This window comes from Lygodium microphyllum, chromosome 25 (genome assembly GCF_053477565.2).
Source record: "Lygodium microphyllum isolate KBCC chromosome 25, Lygodium_microphyllum_v1.1.10, whole genome shotgun sequence".
NCBI classification, from domain to species: Eukaryota; Viridiplantae; Streptophyta; class Polypodiopsida; order Schizaeales; family Lygodiaceae; genus Lygodium; species Lygodium microphyllum.
Window position 1 is genome coordinate 33,707,369 of NC_141159.1, and position 15,886 is coordinate 33,723,254.

Genomic DNA, 15,886 nt, shown 5'->3' on the forward strand with positions numbered 1-15,886 from the left:
CATACATGAAGCCTCATCATCATTGTATCATCTGTCACACACCTTTTTGCATATAGCTGCAAACCATTGCATTTTCAGTCTTACCACTTACTTTCCTACCATCAACAATGATATTTTCAGCATCGGCAATTTTAGTTTCAACACTGTCATTATCATCAAGCATTGCTTAGTACACTACAACTTAGGCTCTACTTCATCCTACACCAGAGCACATGTTGATTCCCCAACTTTCTACCTTTTTCACTTAATAATATCAATGATTTTTCCATAGAGTTTACTCTTGGTAATACTAAGAATCTCTCCAATAGTAAATTCTACTTTAGTATTCAAGATGTGATCTTCCAAGACCTTTTTCAAGTTAGTTCCAATTTCTATATTCCAACATCTTGCATAGCATGCTCTAATGCAGGCCTAACAGAAGGCAGATGCAAATTTGAATTAGATCCACCACTACCTGCCCTCTTAAGCATTCTAAGATTTTCATCATTTCCTTCTCTTTTCTTCCATGACAACTTTTGTGTTTAGAGACTCAACAAGATAAGCACATGCAAAAAAGGAATTTGCAAAAGCATCCCAACTTGCCTTTTCTCGAATATTCTTCCCTGACTCATTCAAATCTAATCTAGGAATTTTATTATTTTTTGTTATATGCATAGCATGTGTCCAAATCCTTGCTTTCTTGCCAGGCATAGATGTATAGCCAAGATCTTTTTCAATCTACAACCCATAGGTAGTTACTTTCATTTTAACATATTCATTCTTTAAAGCCATATAATTGACTAGCTTTTGCATGCCGCCATTTCCAAAGTTTGGATTGAGTGGTAGGCCTATCTCATGTAGGTGAATATTTTCATCTTTGAACAATATCAAATTCTTGTCCAATGTGTCTTTATACATCTCGCAATCCCTACACTCATGCTTAGTGTTGTCACACCAAATACATCACCATACAAAGGCTTCTCTAATTGAAGCTCTTGGTCGTGTAGATCACCCCTTTTCCTCTAGCTCAACAAGCTTTAGTTGTAGGTCACACATACCCTTGACTAATTCATCCATTACATCCTCTTTTACATGGGTATCTATAGACACTTGTTATTTACTTGCATGTTCAGTAACCTTATTTGCTGAAGGCATAGGTCCAATATGCATCATGGCCCTTCTTCTCTACCTTTTGACAAGGATAGAGACAATATCCTTAACATTCATACATTCATCTTTCAATCCATATTCAATGTTTTTATCTTCCATGAGTTCTTCTAGGCTCCATTGCAATGTAGGATCAATTGATTGCAAAACAAATTTAGTATTTTCAAATTCGAAACCATGTTGCTCTACATAACTTCTAGAAGCCCTTTATTGGATTTTGCAATCCACTCCGTGAAAGTATTGTAAGGAACCAATCTTGCATCCTCTATGAAACATTCTTCCTTTACAGCTTTCTTAAACTCATTCCATGTAGCCCCTTTTGGATAAATCTCATTTTATGAGTGGCTTCAACTCGTGGATTGCAAGTCGAACAAAATAATGACTCATCCTATGAGTGCTGATACCAAATAAAACTAGCTTTTCTACATATACCTTTAAGTAATCAGGAACATTTTCCAACCATCAAATAATTTAACTTGGCTCTCCATAGCCTGCAATGCTTTAGTCATGACATACTCATGTTTTGCAAAATATTGATGCATCTATTATTATTACTATTATTGTAAATATGTGTTAAAGGTTTGCAATAATTAGCTAGCTTCTTTAGATGAACCTGTATAACCAAAATGTGTAGCATCCCTTGCACTGTAGAACTTGACTCTGGTGCTTTCACATCAAGCCCACCAAAGATGTTATAGGACAAAATGCATGTAGCTAGTAGATAGAGAGTCCCTAAACAGAAAGTCTAGCTAATGGGAAAGTATCTTTAGAATATGGAGAAGGGAGGTGTAGGTATATATCAAAGGTTCAATGTATTTAACTACCATGGTTTGCTCTCTCCTATCCATGATAGTAGCCCCCTTTTCAAAAGTATGAAAACCATAATCAAGAACTCATGTAATGTGGCCCTTTTACTCATCCAAGTGACCCCCAAGTTCTCTAAAGTTGGGCACTCTTGAATCTTGAACATAATCTTAAGGTCTCACTTAAGTGAGACTTCTTGTCTTTTGGGCAGGTAGGACATTTGTCAATACCATCATGTCAAATTTATGGATTGCCTTATCTCTTCATGTGGAAAAGACAAATAATGTGCCATGTATGGTTGATAAAGTCTTCATGTAGACAATCATTCATATGAGATTCATTCACTTGGACCTATATCCTCATAAAATCTAGGCAAATAGTATCTTGTATGCATATAGATGAAATATCTAGGTAAATGGTCTTTCCTATAGTTTTCCATTGGTGAACTTGTAGCCGCACGAGAGAGAGAGAGAGAGAGAGAGAGAGAGAGAGAGAGAGAGAGAGAGAGAGAGAGAGAGAGAGAGAGAGAGAGAGAGAGAGAGAGAGAGAGAGAGAGAGAGAGAGAGAGAGAGAGAGAGAGAGAGAGAGAGAGAGAGACTTACACTTTAGGCATGGCCAAGAGCATGGAAAAACCTATCATCCACGCTGGAGTAGATGATCTTGTGGGGAGAGATAGGTAAGGCGGGTGCATGGAGCACCCATTGTGATCCTCCTTTTAAGAGTATTATCGCTACTCATCCTCACTCTTTTAAAGGAGGGCAATGGCAACAATTAAGAGAGAGAGAGAGAGAGAGAGAGAGAGAGAGAGAGAGAGAGAGAGAGAGAGAGAGTACCCTTGCCTACAAATCGAGGGTGAGCTCATCCCTCTTCTTGAATTTGTTGTTCCTTTCATTTTAGCTCTCTTGGTTTCACTTTTTCTCCTCTCTATAATGCCATATGGAAATTATTCAAAGGTTTTCTAAGGGTTGTATGAGGTTGCAACGTGGCACTCCTTGCAAAAACTTTGCTTAATAAGTAGAAAAGATGCTTCTAAGCTACCACACTTTGCATGCTTGGGGGAGGGGCCACATGGTGCATGTAATTAACAAGAGTTTATGGCAATAAAGAAGAACTAAACCACTTGCCAAAGCATAGCCATGCCCACCATTCTCAAATTCATAGCCCATTAATATCATAACTCTTAAACCTAGGTTGCCCCTAATGTTAGCAAGGGAATGAGACACACTAATGCTCAATCTTGAGTAGCAACAATGGAGACACTTGAGCTAGCCAAAACCCCACCTCATCCTATTATACCCAATGACATGTGGGTGCTATTGTAGGGTTAATGGGGTGTAATAAATGAAAACCACTCTTTCGCACTACATGTTTAGTATACCCAATCATTTATGACAATGAGTCATTAATATGATGTAGCTTACTATTGAACTACTGTGGATTTGATGGACAAGTCCATATGGAAGTCCAACACTTTCATGCATTTTCATTACTCTTGTTAGAGTAGGGTCACATGAAGACCTCCTAGAGCTCTTAGGAGTTAACTAAGTTTCATGCATTTTCATTGCCCTTGTTAGAGTAGGGTCACATGAAGACCTCTCAAAGCTTTTAGGAAGTCCAACAGTTCTGCCTATTTTCATTACCCTTGTTAGAGTAGGGCCACATGAAGACCTCTTAGAGCTTTTAGAAGTTAGATAAGTTGGTTTCAAGTGCTATGACGGGCCCTTTTATTCTTCTTGTGTACTGAAAGTATAGTTGCCTTTCTTTGAAAAGTCAAGTATAAGTAGGAGGTGTGGCATGACCCTTAGAAGCAACCGAGCCCTTAGTGTAAAGTGGCCAATAAGGTGTGGCACAACCCTTGAAGAAACGTAACCCTTAGAATAAAGGGGCCACTAAGGTGACATACACCCTAATTGACCCCAATTGAGTGAAGATGTATCTCTTTTAGCCATTTAAAGTTATGATACAAGTTCTTATGTATTATACATAACCTTAATGTGAGCCAAACAATTGACCTATTTATAAATTTTTTATATTTTGGATTTTTAAATCTTTAAAACAATGCCTCCTTAATTGTTTTAACACACACACACACACACATATATAGAGAGAGAGTGTGTGTGTATGTGGCTTTAAAAAATTCTTTTAACTTTGTTTTACAATACTATATTTGGGCCTTTCTTACACATTAATAGCTTTGGAGAGTGTCAGTTTATTGGCCTCTCTTTGACACTCTTTTGTGAATCTTTTATTTATTTATAACTAAGTCTCCTTAATAAAAATATCAAAATACCTAAATTTTGTTAAATTTAATATCCTGTAATTATACAAATAGACTGTTTAAAAAACATAAATGACTCACTTGAAAGAAAAAAAAGAAAGAACTACTAGATGACACCCTATTAGCCCCTTTAAAGCCGCACTATGCTTAGGTTGAGTGACCTCTACATATGTAGCAAGCGTAGTTTGAAGAGATAGGGTCACAACTAAGCAAGTGATGTGGTATTGCCAACAGTGAGGAGAGACAAGGAAAGACCGCTACCAGAAGAGAGAGAGAGAGAGGTCTTGATCACCGAGCTCTTCTAGTCGTTTGATGGCCCGTATGTAAAGTGGAGGAAGTTTAGATAGTACCTTCATTTTTATGAGGTACTACCTCGACTTTGCAGAGTTGTGTTGAAGCGGTCATCAGTGGGGTCAATTGCTTGCGGAGGTCGAAGTAGGTATGCCACACAGATGTTTACTTTTACTTATCCAAGACTTGCTCAAGTCAATAGTAGGCTTGGGCGTGTCCCGGTGCTCAACCTACACGAGTTTTCCTTACGATTAATTTGCCCTCCAAATGTTCTTGCCCACTCATATGCATTCCAAAATCAAGGAGCCATATAAAGTACGCTGGAAAGGTTTTGCTAGTTCAAAGCCCTTTTGACAAAACGGATAGACTGAAACGATGGCGTTCATGCTCGTTCATCACTCCTCGTACTGTGTGATCGCCCGTCGTGTGCCCCTCTTATCTGCGGTCTGGCAATCTTATTCCGGGTCGCCGCCTGGAATGCCGTCTGCCAAGCTGAGGTCCTGCAGACATCTCTCGCAAGTGGCCACTCAAACGCAGCTTTATCAGCGGAGAAGCAGGCGGTCTCCCGTCGTCACCTCCGTCCTGGAAGTCGGGGGTGTCACCATCTCCCGTGAAGGTTTGTGGAACTAAGAATTTCTCTGGATCTGTGCTGCTCTTGTTGATGCACAAATATCTAGGTAAGTACAGTATTGCCTTGAATGGTTTATAGATGGTAGTGTTACCGTCAGATGGCAGGCTTTGAAGTGTACATTCGAAGTGTTATAAATTGGCAATGGTAGAGTGCTACTTAGAGGCGCATCAACTGTTATAGATGGCAATCTTTGAAATGTACAATTCAAGTAATGTGTATAGGCACTGGCAGAGTGCAACTCACAGGTGCATTGAATGTGTGAGAGTGGTGTATAAATATTGGGGCTCTTAGGAAAGGTTATAAGCATGTGAGGACGCTGCTTCAACACAAAATGATAGGCTCATCGGAAAGACTTGGATTTTGTGTTAAGTTTTTACATATTAACCTTGGTATCATAGGTTCAAGGTTAGAAATAAGTGATTCTTGGAAACTAGTGAACAATAGAAAAATGGAAAAGAAACTCATATTGATGGATGGTGCAGTTGCGTTTAGGTACGATACATGTGCATGTAGCTCATCAGTTGAGTTAAAATCCTCCAAACTAGCAGAATCCAACTCTTTGAAGCCTAGTGTAACGTGCCCGTCTATCAATTGTGCAGGCACGTTTTTAGCGGTCCATCGAGAGACAAATCTAAGCAACGCTGTTCGGCATTCCCGTGGAATATTACGGGGTTTGTCGCCTAGGGTTTCTCGATTTTGCCTTGCAACGAAATATTCGCGACTGAACCCACTGGGATCAACCTGAAATTTGGGTTTCTAGTGGTCAAGGTCTCCTGACAGCATTCTAGGGTCGGGTCCTGGACATCCTACTTTACGCAAAGGTACCCAAGCGGAAGCAGATTCATGCCGCACTTGGTTCAAAGAGAATGGGAAACGAGAGGGATGCGTCGCTTAACCTTTCCACCGTAGGGCATAGTTCTATTTCGGTTCCCTAAAATGGCATGAATCGGGTTTCTAACCTAATAATATCTAAGGGTCGGTCATCGGTAAAACCTTGTGAGAAGCCTCCCAATTCTTTGGGACTCCCCTACCGTAGGATAAACCTGTCGGAGGTTTCGTCCATTCGCTTTCCTTAATAGGCGTTCTTTAGTTATCTAATTAGGTCTTATCACATTTATGTGTGACATTTAAAATCAACTTCCTTAATTAGGCCTTTTAGGAAACAGGGTTCGTTCGCGTAATTTATATTATAGACACAAATACAAAGTAAGCAGTCCTTTTAACAAACAAGTTTCTTAACTTATCTTCAAGTTAATCTTTGTCTCCTGTCCATACAGGAGAATTTATATGTCTCTTCTGCCTTGCAGAAGTATCTGGTCCAAATCACGTGGCACCACAAATTCCATCCTTTATTTAGAATAGGATTTTCCAATGCCACAGACGTTGGGGCCACGGAGATCCTCAACTCCGTTCCGGACTTGGCAAGGGGTGTCCAGAGCTCCACCTGATCCGCAAGCTACCTAGGAGTGAAAACATTATTCCTGTGGTTGGCCTTTTTACAACTCGACCTTTTGCTCGTAATTCGAGCAGTATCCTTCTCGGGTTGATCCGCGGTGCAATCTTGAAGGTGATCCACCCATGCAAAGAACATTTTCTTAATTAATTCCTTTAAGAATCAGGCATAGTCAAGGCAATTAGTCCTAATATTATCTTCTAAAACAACATTCCTTTATCCTCATGGAAATTTGTCATCATAGACCCTTGCTATGAATTTACCATCAAACACAAGCACTTGGAATAATCATCAAAACGACAATCCAATAATCAATTGAACGTAAAAGCATTTAGGATGTTGTTTGATCAATCGACAAAACCAATTATATTTTCTAAACAATGCAAGAATAGATGCGATAGCATTTCCATCCGCATATTCTCTCTTCCCCTTGGGATCTAAGAGCGATACCGGGTTAATTAAAGAAGCTGGCTATTACCTATCCAACTAATGTGTTAGGTAATTAAATAACTAAAACAACCCGAGGAAAGTGCAGAGGATGGGCCATAGGTCCGTCCTACGGATGGGTGGTCCCGGTTGGCCGGGAACTTTTCTCAAATTCATGATGAACCGCAGGAAGATCGTCAAAGAACACGAACAACTAAAGCGTTGACCTAGAGTTAAAAGTGAACCCGATTTACGTCCTTTTAGGGGAACGGAATGGGACTATGCCTTATGGCAGAGAGGTTGAGCTTTGCATCCCTCTCGTTTTCCATTCTCCTTGAACCAAGTGCAGCATGAATCCGCTTCAGACCTGGTGTTTTTGCGTAAAGTAGTTCGCTTGGGTCCGACGCTAGTTGCTGTTAGGAAAATTGATCACTTACATTGATCGACAGCCCAACCTTCTTCCCAACAAGTATAAAAGTATCGGTCTTTCCTTTGACTTAGGGTTTTCTAATCCTTGAGCTCTCCACTTGCCTTTGAGGCTTGGAGTTGTTGTTTTATCTAGCTTGACTCCGAATTGGATTAATGAAGGTAATAGTTATCAGACGGATCTCAAGGTATCTTAGTTTTAATCCCTAGGATTATTACTTGTACTAACTACGTACATCATTAAGATTTCAATCTATCGAATATGGGCTATGAGTTCATGATGTTAGCAAGATATTCGCTCTCCCCCTTGGGATCTAAGAGCTATACTATGCAAAATTTTACTTAACACTCTCTTTCTTCGGCTAAGGCATGTGTTAAGGTCTCATATAACTATGCAAGATGTAAGTTCTATTGATCACTTACATTGATCGACAATCCAACCTTCTTCCCAACAAGTATAAAAGCATCGGTCTTTCCTTTGACTAAGGGTTTTCTAATCCTTGAGCTCTCCACTTGCCTTTGAGGCTTGGAGTCGTTGTTTGTATCTAGCTTAACTCCAAATTGAATTGATGAAGGTAGTAGTTATTAGACGGATCTCAAGGTATCTTAGTTTTAATCCTTAGGATCATTGCTTGTAATAACTACGCACATCATCAAGATTCCAATCTATCGAACATGGGCTATGAGTTCATGAAGTTAGCAAGATCTTGGGCAATGATATAGAGTTTCTTAAAACGATTTTCCTTTAAACTGGGTTGCTTACCATGCAATCCATCAAGTGCGCAAGCTGCAACATATACCTTTAATGTGGCGAAAACATTATTACTAATTTGCAAGAAGAGGGAGTTGACAATACTCTGGAACCTTATATGCTTTCATGCTACTTATGATTTTGTTATGTAGCACCGGGATGCAATTTACTTCTCTTGATACATGCACCTTGAAGACTCAGTTTTGCGACTATTTGAGATGAAGTTTATCCCTTTCAATGATTTTCTTTGGGTACAAGGATTTGTGCGAATCTCAATGCGCCATATGTATAAATCAATGCAAGGTTATTTCTGGTTATGGAGAACCTGATGCGGAATGAATTATCCTACGATTCCCTACGAGCTCATTAACCATTGGGAAATAAATTCAAGCTACTCATTTAAATGAGTTCATGCGCATGCCAAAGCGATATAATCTATGTCCCAATGAATAGAGGAGATGAAAATTAGTATCTGGGTATTTGGAGGTAAATTATCCATACTCGACATTGTATTCGTATTAATTGCAACGCCCTGGCCACGGCAGCTCTATTGTCAGATGCGGGATTACCGTTGGTGCGTGTCACCCTTTGTTTTGGAGCCATACTTCCAGATTATGAATCTCACTTACTCACTCACTCTCTCTTCTATTGCGACTCACTCACTCACCCACCCACCCTTTGTTTTGGGGCGACTCTTCTATTGCGAAGGGAGGAGCTCATGGATAAGAGTAAAAGGGTAAATGCGTATGGCCACCCTCTAAGAAGGGGAAAAGGGAGAAACCTTCTAGAAGGTTCTCCTCTCTCTCTCTCTCTCTCTCTGTGCTCGTGCAGCATCAAGGCACCCTTCTCCCTTGCGATGGTGGAAGAAGAGAAGTGCCGAATCGCAGTCCTAGGGGGGGTTGTATAGCGGGAGAGGTGGGGAGGAAGTGGAGTGATGGTGGTGGTGTCAGGCACCTGTTGCCGTTTGCATGGTGGCGGGTGGACTGGTCGAGAGCCAGGGGGGATAGGCCACGTGGCCTCCCCCGCGTGATCATCATTGTCACTATCTTCTCCTTCATCGATGTCATTTTCTCCTTCTTCCTTCCCCCGCCACCTATTCGGCGACGACAGAGGGGGGGGGGGGGAGATTTTTTTTCAATTTGCTTTAATTATTTTTAGGGGAGGGAGGGTTCCTATGCGAGGGGCGGGGATACTACATCCTCTTCTCCGTAGAGAACTCGAGATGTACTCATCTTGGAAGAACTAAGGATTTCATTCTGAAACCTGTGGGGTAGGACCCATCGTGTATTCATTGCGACACTCTGACCACTCATAAGCATAAGGTCTTTTAAAACAACAACTCATTGTATTTGATATATTCGAGTTTGACCAACTAACTTAAGTTTGGCTATGATTGCTTGATCGGTAGAAGCAATTCCTGAAGCAGATAAATAATCATTCATCGACTCAATCCATATCTTCGCCTGCGCTACGACGTCTATTCCTTTTCCACCAAACTTGGGTGCCTTAATCTGCTTGAGGAGGAATTTCTTCTCTTGCACGTCAACATTTGTAGGTGCAGAAGGTGCCTGATAATCAAGCCATACGACTTAGGTTATTCTGTTTAGGATATGTGTACGAACATACTTTAATCAATCACATATCATTACAAAGTTTGGCTCTGATACCAACTGTACCGCTAGAATGTTGTCAGGAGACCTTGACCCCTAGGAACCCAGATTTCAGGTCGATCCTAGTGGGTTTGGCCACGAACATTCCGTTGCGAGGCGGACTTGAGAAACCCTAGGCAACAAACCCCGTAACATTCCATGGGAGTGCCGGGCGGCATTGCTTAGATTCATCTCTTGATGGACCACTAAAATTGTGCCTGGACAGCGGATAGGCGGGCACGTTACACCTAGATGGAGTAGTTGATGGGTATGCTACAAAAGGAGTGCGGAAAGAATGGGAGAAGAGAGGAACTCCTTCGAGCAATGTTAAATAAAAGAGGCCAAAGCTCGAAGTCTACATTGGAATGGTCGAGACAATCTAGCAATGAGAAGGACAAAGTTGGGATGAAGAATGATTGTGCCCTTGGGTCCCCTCTATAGAACTTTTTGAGACAGTTGTCCTATCAAAACTTCTTCCATTTCAGTTTTAGTTTGAGCATCCTACCAAAACTAGGATAGTGTGGGGTGTTGGTGTCAGAAGTGGTGCAACAATGGAAGCGTAAACATAAGTTGTAATAAATTGCTGAAACACAAGACAAAAGAGAAAGGGAAAGAAAGAACACAATACATATGAGAACTTAGATGTATGCTCGGGAAATGGAATCCATATACCAAGACATGAGATAGTACAGAAGCAATGTGAGTCACCGGCTGTGGAGGCAATGCGGGTGGAGGCAATGACTTCTACTTCCTCTCTTCAAGAAGATAGCTATCAAGTGATGAATGAATGTGGAGGAGGGAGCCTGACAATATATAGGCCAAATAAATGCAAAAAATATGATTGGTCGGCCAACATTTAATGCTAGCTGACTCGCTACAAATAATGCCAAAACACAATAATGCTGGCAAATAAAATGCCTAAAATATCTATGTGCCCAGTTTGCTCTACCACATGTACAGATTGAACGATAAACTGACTAGTTTGCTAACACCCTCTCTCAGATCATGGGTGATCTGATACAATACAATATACAATGATAATGTTGCATCATAGTACATACAACAATGTCCATCATATTAGAACCATGGATACCCAAGTAGTGGGTGCGCAAGCCACCACCAAGGTGCTTCAGAGAGAACCTAATGTCGATGTCGATCGTACCAGCTTCTAAAGATAGAGAAGATCATAACAACTCTCAATGTCTATCAACAATGCCTCTGAGGTAGCATATGTGACCATCCAGTCACCAATGTTGGAGCGCATAAATGACCATGAATACCCCTTCTTTGGTTAGAATGCCAAAGGGTCTTCTCATGTGAGCTCGAGACGAAAGCCACCCACTCTCTATCACGTAACCAACCCATCATGAACCTGGATGTTAATCCCAACTCCAGGATTTGTACTTGCTAGACTTCGGTCGATGTGTCAGGGATGTCCCTCTCTAGATCTTGTGCATCTGTATCGAAATATAGATGAGGCACGACTGCTCCATCTCACCACCCTCTCACACTCCCTCTGGTATTGGAGAGTTGTGAGGGATGACCTCATCACCACCACTAGAAGGCAGCTAAGGAAGGGGCAACCAAGCCCTTTCCACAATCCGAAGAAGAAGATCCCTTTCGCGCCTTGGACTTTGCCTTGGCCGGAGGATCGGAATTGGAATCTGAGGCAGATGATGACCCGTCAGAGGAGTCCACATCCCGCTTCATCTTTTGCTCCTTGTTCTTCTTGGAAGCCGCTAACTCGTTGCAGTCCTTTTTTAAATTACCTTTCTTGCCACAGTGGTAACACTAGGCGTTCGACTTCTTCGTCTTCGAACACCTCTCTAAAGCTGCAAAAGCCTCACTGGAATCTCCATGTAGCGTATCATCAGTGGATGTGCATGGAGCAACCATCTGTAGAGGATTTAGAAAAGAAGGTATTTGGAGAGGGAACACAGCCAAAACACGAGCACAGATTGTAAAAAGCAAGAGTCACATACAATATAACCCAAAATCTGACCAAAATAAGACAAAAGCTGCTGTAAAAAGTCAAGAAATCAGTCAAAAACTGCCAAAAACAGCAAAAACGGCCTGATAATGCAAGCGCCCAGCTAGGAGGAGATACGGAGGCACCAAAACGCAGGCTGAAACAGATGCACAGGCTAGACGGATGCTGATGTCAGCAAAAAACGCAAGCAAAACAGGTCGCCTGGTTGGAGCAGTAGTCGCCTGATCAGCAAGGGTGAAAACAGTCCTGAATCAGCAAGAAAACACAATAGGAACACAAAACTTGAAATCTGATATCATGTTAGAAGTGGTGCAGCAATGGAAGCATAAACATAAGCTGTAATAAACTGCTGAAACACAAGACAAAAGAGAAAGGGAAAGAAAGAACACAATATCATAGTTGCACTAGTACCACGTACGAAAGGTTTGATGCTATACCATACTTTAGGTACCGTACCTTACGTATTAGTACCATAAGGTACGAACTTAATGGATATATCTTTCCCATTCGAATTGCTCTTTGGGATGAGCTAAATGCTCCTTATATTAATATGATTTTCCCATGAGATTAGGTTATTTGAGGTTCAAACAATTTCTCTCAACCTTCTCTCTCTCTCAAGCCCACATTTCTCTTATTTGTATGATCATGCATGTATGATGTATCCACTCCGATCTATGTAGTTATAAGTTGTAGGTAGTAGTAGCGCATGTTGCGCATGCAACATTAGGTTTTGGCATGTTACCCTCAAGTACTCATCTTATATACTCTAATAGCATTGCTATTTAGACTTGAAATATCTATTTTATTATCTTTAGTCCAAAATAATCAAGTTATTTTTTTTGTATTAATATCGTACCATACCTTATAAAATCTTAAGGTACCATTTAGTACCGTATTTTATCATATCGTACCGTATCGTACCTTTTGTACCTGACAACTATGCACAATACATATGAGAACTCAGATGTATGCTTGGAAAATGGAATCCATATACCAAGACATGAGATAGTACAGAAGCAATGTGAGTCATTGACTGTGGAGGCACTGGCATCTGCTCCCTCTCTCCAAGAACTGTCACGTGATGAATGAATGTGGAGGAGGGAGCCTGAGAATATATAGGCCAAATAAATGCCAAAAATATGACTGGTCGGCCAACATTTAATGCTAGCCGACTCGCAACAAATAATGCCAAAACACAATAAATGCTGGCAAATAAAATGCCTAAAATATCTTTGTGCCCAGCCTGTTGTGCCACATGTATAGACTCAACCATGAACTGACTAATCTGCTAATAGTTGGAATGAAGAATTGGCTCACATATGAGAATTAATTTTGACTAATTTTTCTTAGCTTAATATTCAAGTACTACTTTACACCCCACATCATTGTTTTAGTTTCTTTGTCTTGACCGTTGGACCACAAAATGAGAGATCAAAGGCAAGCCTATGGATTCCATCAATTCCTAGGTGTAAAAAAGGAGCAAGACTTGATAGTTGGACCACAAAATTGAGATCAAAGGCAAACCTATGGATTCCATCAATTCCCAGGTGTAAAAAAGGGAGCAATACAATGAGAATGATTTAATCAAAATGATAATAGTAGGAAGAAGTGCCTACAAATATTTTGAAGTTGTAGTGGACTGAAAACTGGTCTAACTTGCAATCTGGTCCAACTCGACCACCCATACCTTGAGTTGGTGCCAATTGAAAATATGCCTAGTCCTAGACATGCTATCTGGCTGCCCACTCCTAAAGTGGCCATAAGGAACTTTTGTTGTCCTTGCTTGCTGCCCTACATCTACCGCAAAATGTGTCAATGGTTTGATGCTAAACATGAACCCTTGAGGCTTGCTAGATAGAGGTGTGACCATCATTGAGTTTTCTTATGCCTTTGTGTTCTAGAATCTATAGTCTAGTTCAATCTTTAGAATTCTCTCAAATTTAGAACCTCAGATTTCAGGTTGGAGTTATTAACGCCTCTCTTTTTTTTGTGTGCGCACACGTTGGGGTTTAGAGCAGCAGACAATGTTTTCACGCATAGGTGTGTCATCAATTAAGGCCAAAATGAGCTTGAGTGCATCAACACAATAGTGAGCAAGGTTGAGAATTGTAGTTGAAATCAATGCTGGATGATCGAGCAAACTTGCCATGATGATGATCGGGTGCCTAATATATAGGCAAAGCTCAAAAGGCTATATACAAGAGTCATGTAGCTAAGATTGGAAGTTGATAGAACGCTTGAAGCTGGATGGAGATCCCAATGTACCCCATTGACTGAGTGATGGGGCTTAAAAGAAGTGTCCATAGTGCTAGCTACCTCCCTAGTTCTTACTAGGCTTGAGCACTTGAACCCAAACTGAAACCAGCCTTCCTTCTTGGAATGGGTGGTGATAACCTGATTTAAGAGTTAATTACAGCAATAAATAAATGCACATAAAATGAAATACACACTTTACCATAACATTCTTGGACAGTAGACTCCCTGTTGGCCCCAAAACTGGCGCCCCTTGCAGTATTTCTTTAGCTTTCATTCAATTGGAAGGAGTACAACTTGAGATTCTTCAATCTCCTCCTGCTAACCAATTGCTCTTGCTGTCATAAATGACCAGCAAGCCTTTTGGGTCATTTGCCCCTTGATTCACCCAGGACTTCTTCTCCAATTTGACCCTTGGCTGGCCAAATGCTGCCCCAAATCAATTCGGGATGGGTTGGCTCCTGAAATCTCTTGATAATCTACAATTATCAGCTGCTGATTTCAATCCCTTGAGTTTTCAATCTCTGGCACGGATCCCGAGGTGGCTGCTAAACCCTAATTTCTGTTGTAAATTAGGGTTCACTGCAGAAAATACGAATCAGCCACCAAAAATGGCTGAGATCTCCTCCGAATGGCTGAGAATTGCTGAGAATGGCTGAGCATAGGCTGAAGGAGATGAGAAAATACTGTAGAGAGAGAAAATTTTGAGATTTGTCACGAAGAACTGATCAAAATTAGTTGCTGCCCTGCTGTACCAGCCCCAAACGGATGCACCAACAACAATAGGAGCATTAGAGATTGTGATCTTCAGGAGAAAGTGCATCACCAGCAATTATTAGCTTCCCAAGGTCAAGAATATGCAATCTCCATCACCAAAATGGTCTCCAATGACTGGGAATTGGCCCCAAAAGCTGGCAACAACAGTCCAACACCTCTTTCCAACAGCTCCAAAATGAAAAAACGAGATTTTCCTCTCCCTTCAGCCCTATTTAGCCTTTCCCCCACTTGCATGGGAAAGTTTTGCCAAGTGGCAGCTTTCTTAATCCATTTTTAGCAATTTTCAGCCATTTAATTAAATTTTAGAATTAACTAATTTTGAAAATTAATTCAACTCTTAATCCATGCCCAAAAAATTGACCTTGCCCATCCAAAAATTAATTGGCTAGGCCATTTGCAACCCAAAGTGGTCCCATGCATTAATTGGCCCTTGGACAAGCATTAATCCATTAATTAATGCCTAGTCTCTAGTGTCACCACTAACAATTAATGGCCAATTAATGGTCCTAGGGGCAAACTGACACCAAAATTCACCTAGAATCTAACAAGTGTAACTTGTTACAACTTTTGCCTTTGACACCCATCTTTTTCACAGGCTCCTTCGGCCTTCAACTGTGAAAAAGTAGCTTGCACCTCACATGTGCATCTTTTAATTGCACATTTGATTAATCCTTTAATCAGATGTTGATTAAACATAAGCAAAGCATCAAATTTTCATGTCCTCGTGGCACAAACACTAAAGAATGGCAATGGAAGAGCCATTGTGAAGGATCCACCATGCTATCATGGGAGAAAGGTAGAGAAGCTCTAGCTTTGGTGAAGGATGTGCTTTCAAGAAAAATGATATTGGATTTCTTCGGATTTTATGCAAGTATGGATATGGAGGATGTGCTTTCAAACAAAATGATAGTGGATTTCTTTGGACTTCATGTGATTATAGATATGGATTCTTGACATTAGCCAAGCGAGTCTAGTTTTTCTATGAGTAGTGACAGCCACTATGGAAAGCCA

General features: G+C 40.8%; 1 protein-coding gene across 1 annotated transcript in view; it reads left to right on the top strand.

Annotated features, from left to right (window-relative positions):
- Positions 1 to 4,830: 4,830 nt before the first annotated feature.
- Positions 4,831 to 15,886, top strand: part of LOC148014064 (phenylalanyl-tRNA synthetase class IIc family protein) — a 47,539-nt gene continuing 36,483 nt past the window's right edge. Inside the window, exon 1 of the mRNA XM_087666168.1 lies at positions 4,831 to 5,135. Coding sequence (XP_087522294.1) covers positions 4,895 to 5,135 — 241 coding nt within the window. The 5' untranslated portion in view covers positions 4,831 to 4,894. The remainder of the gene's footprint in view (positions 5,136 to 15,886) is intronic.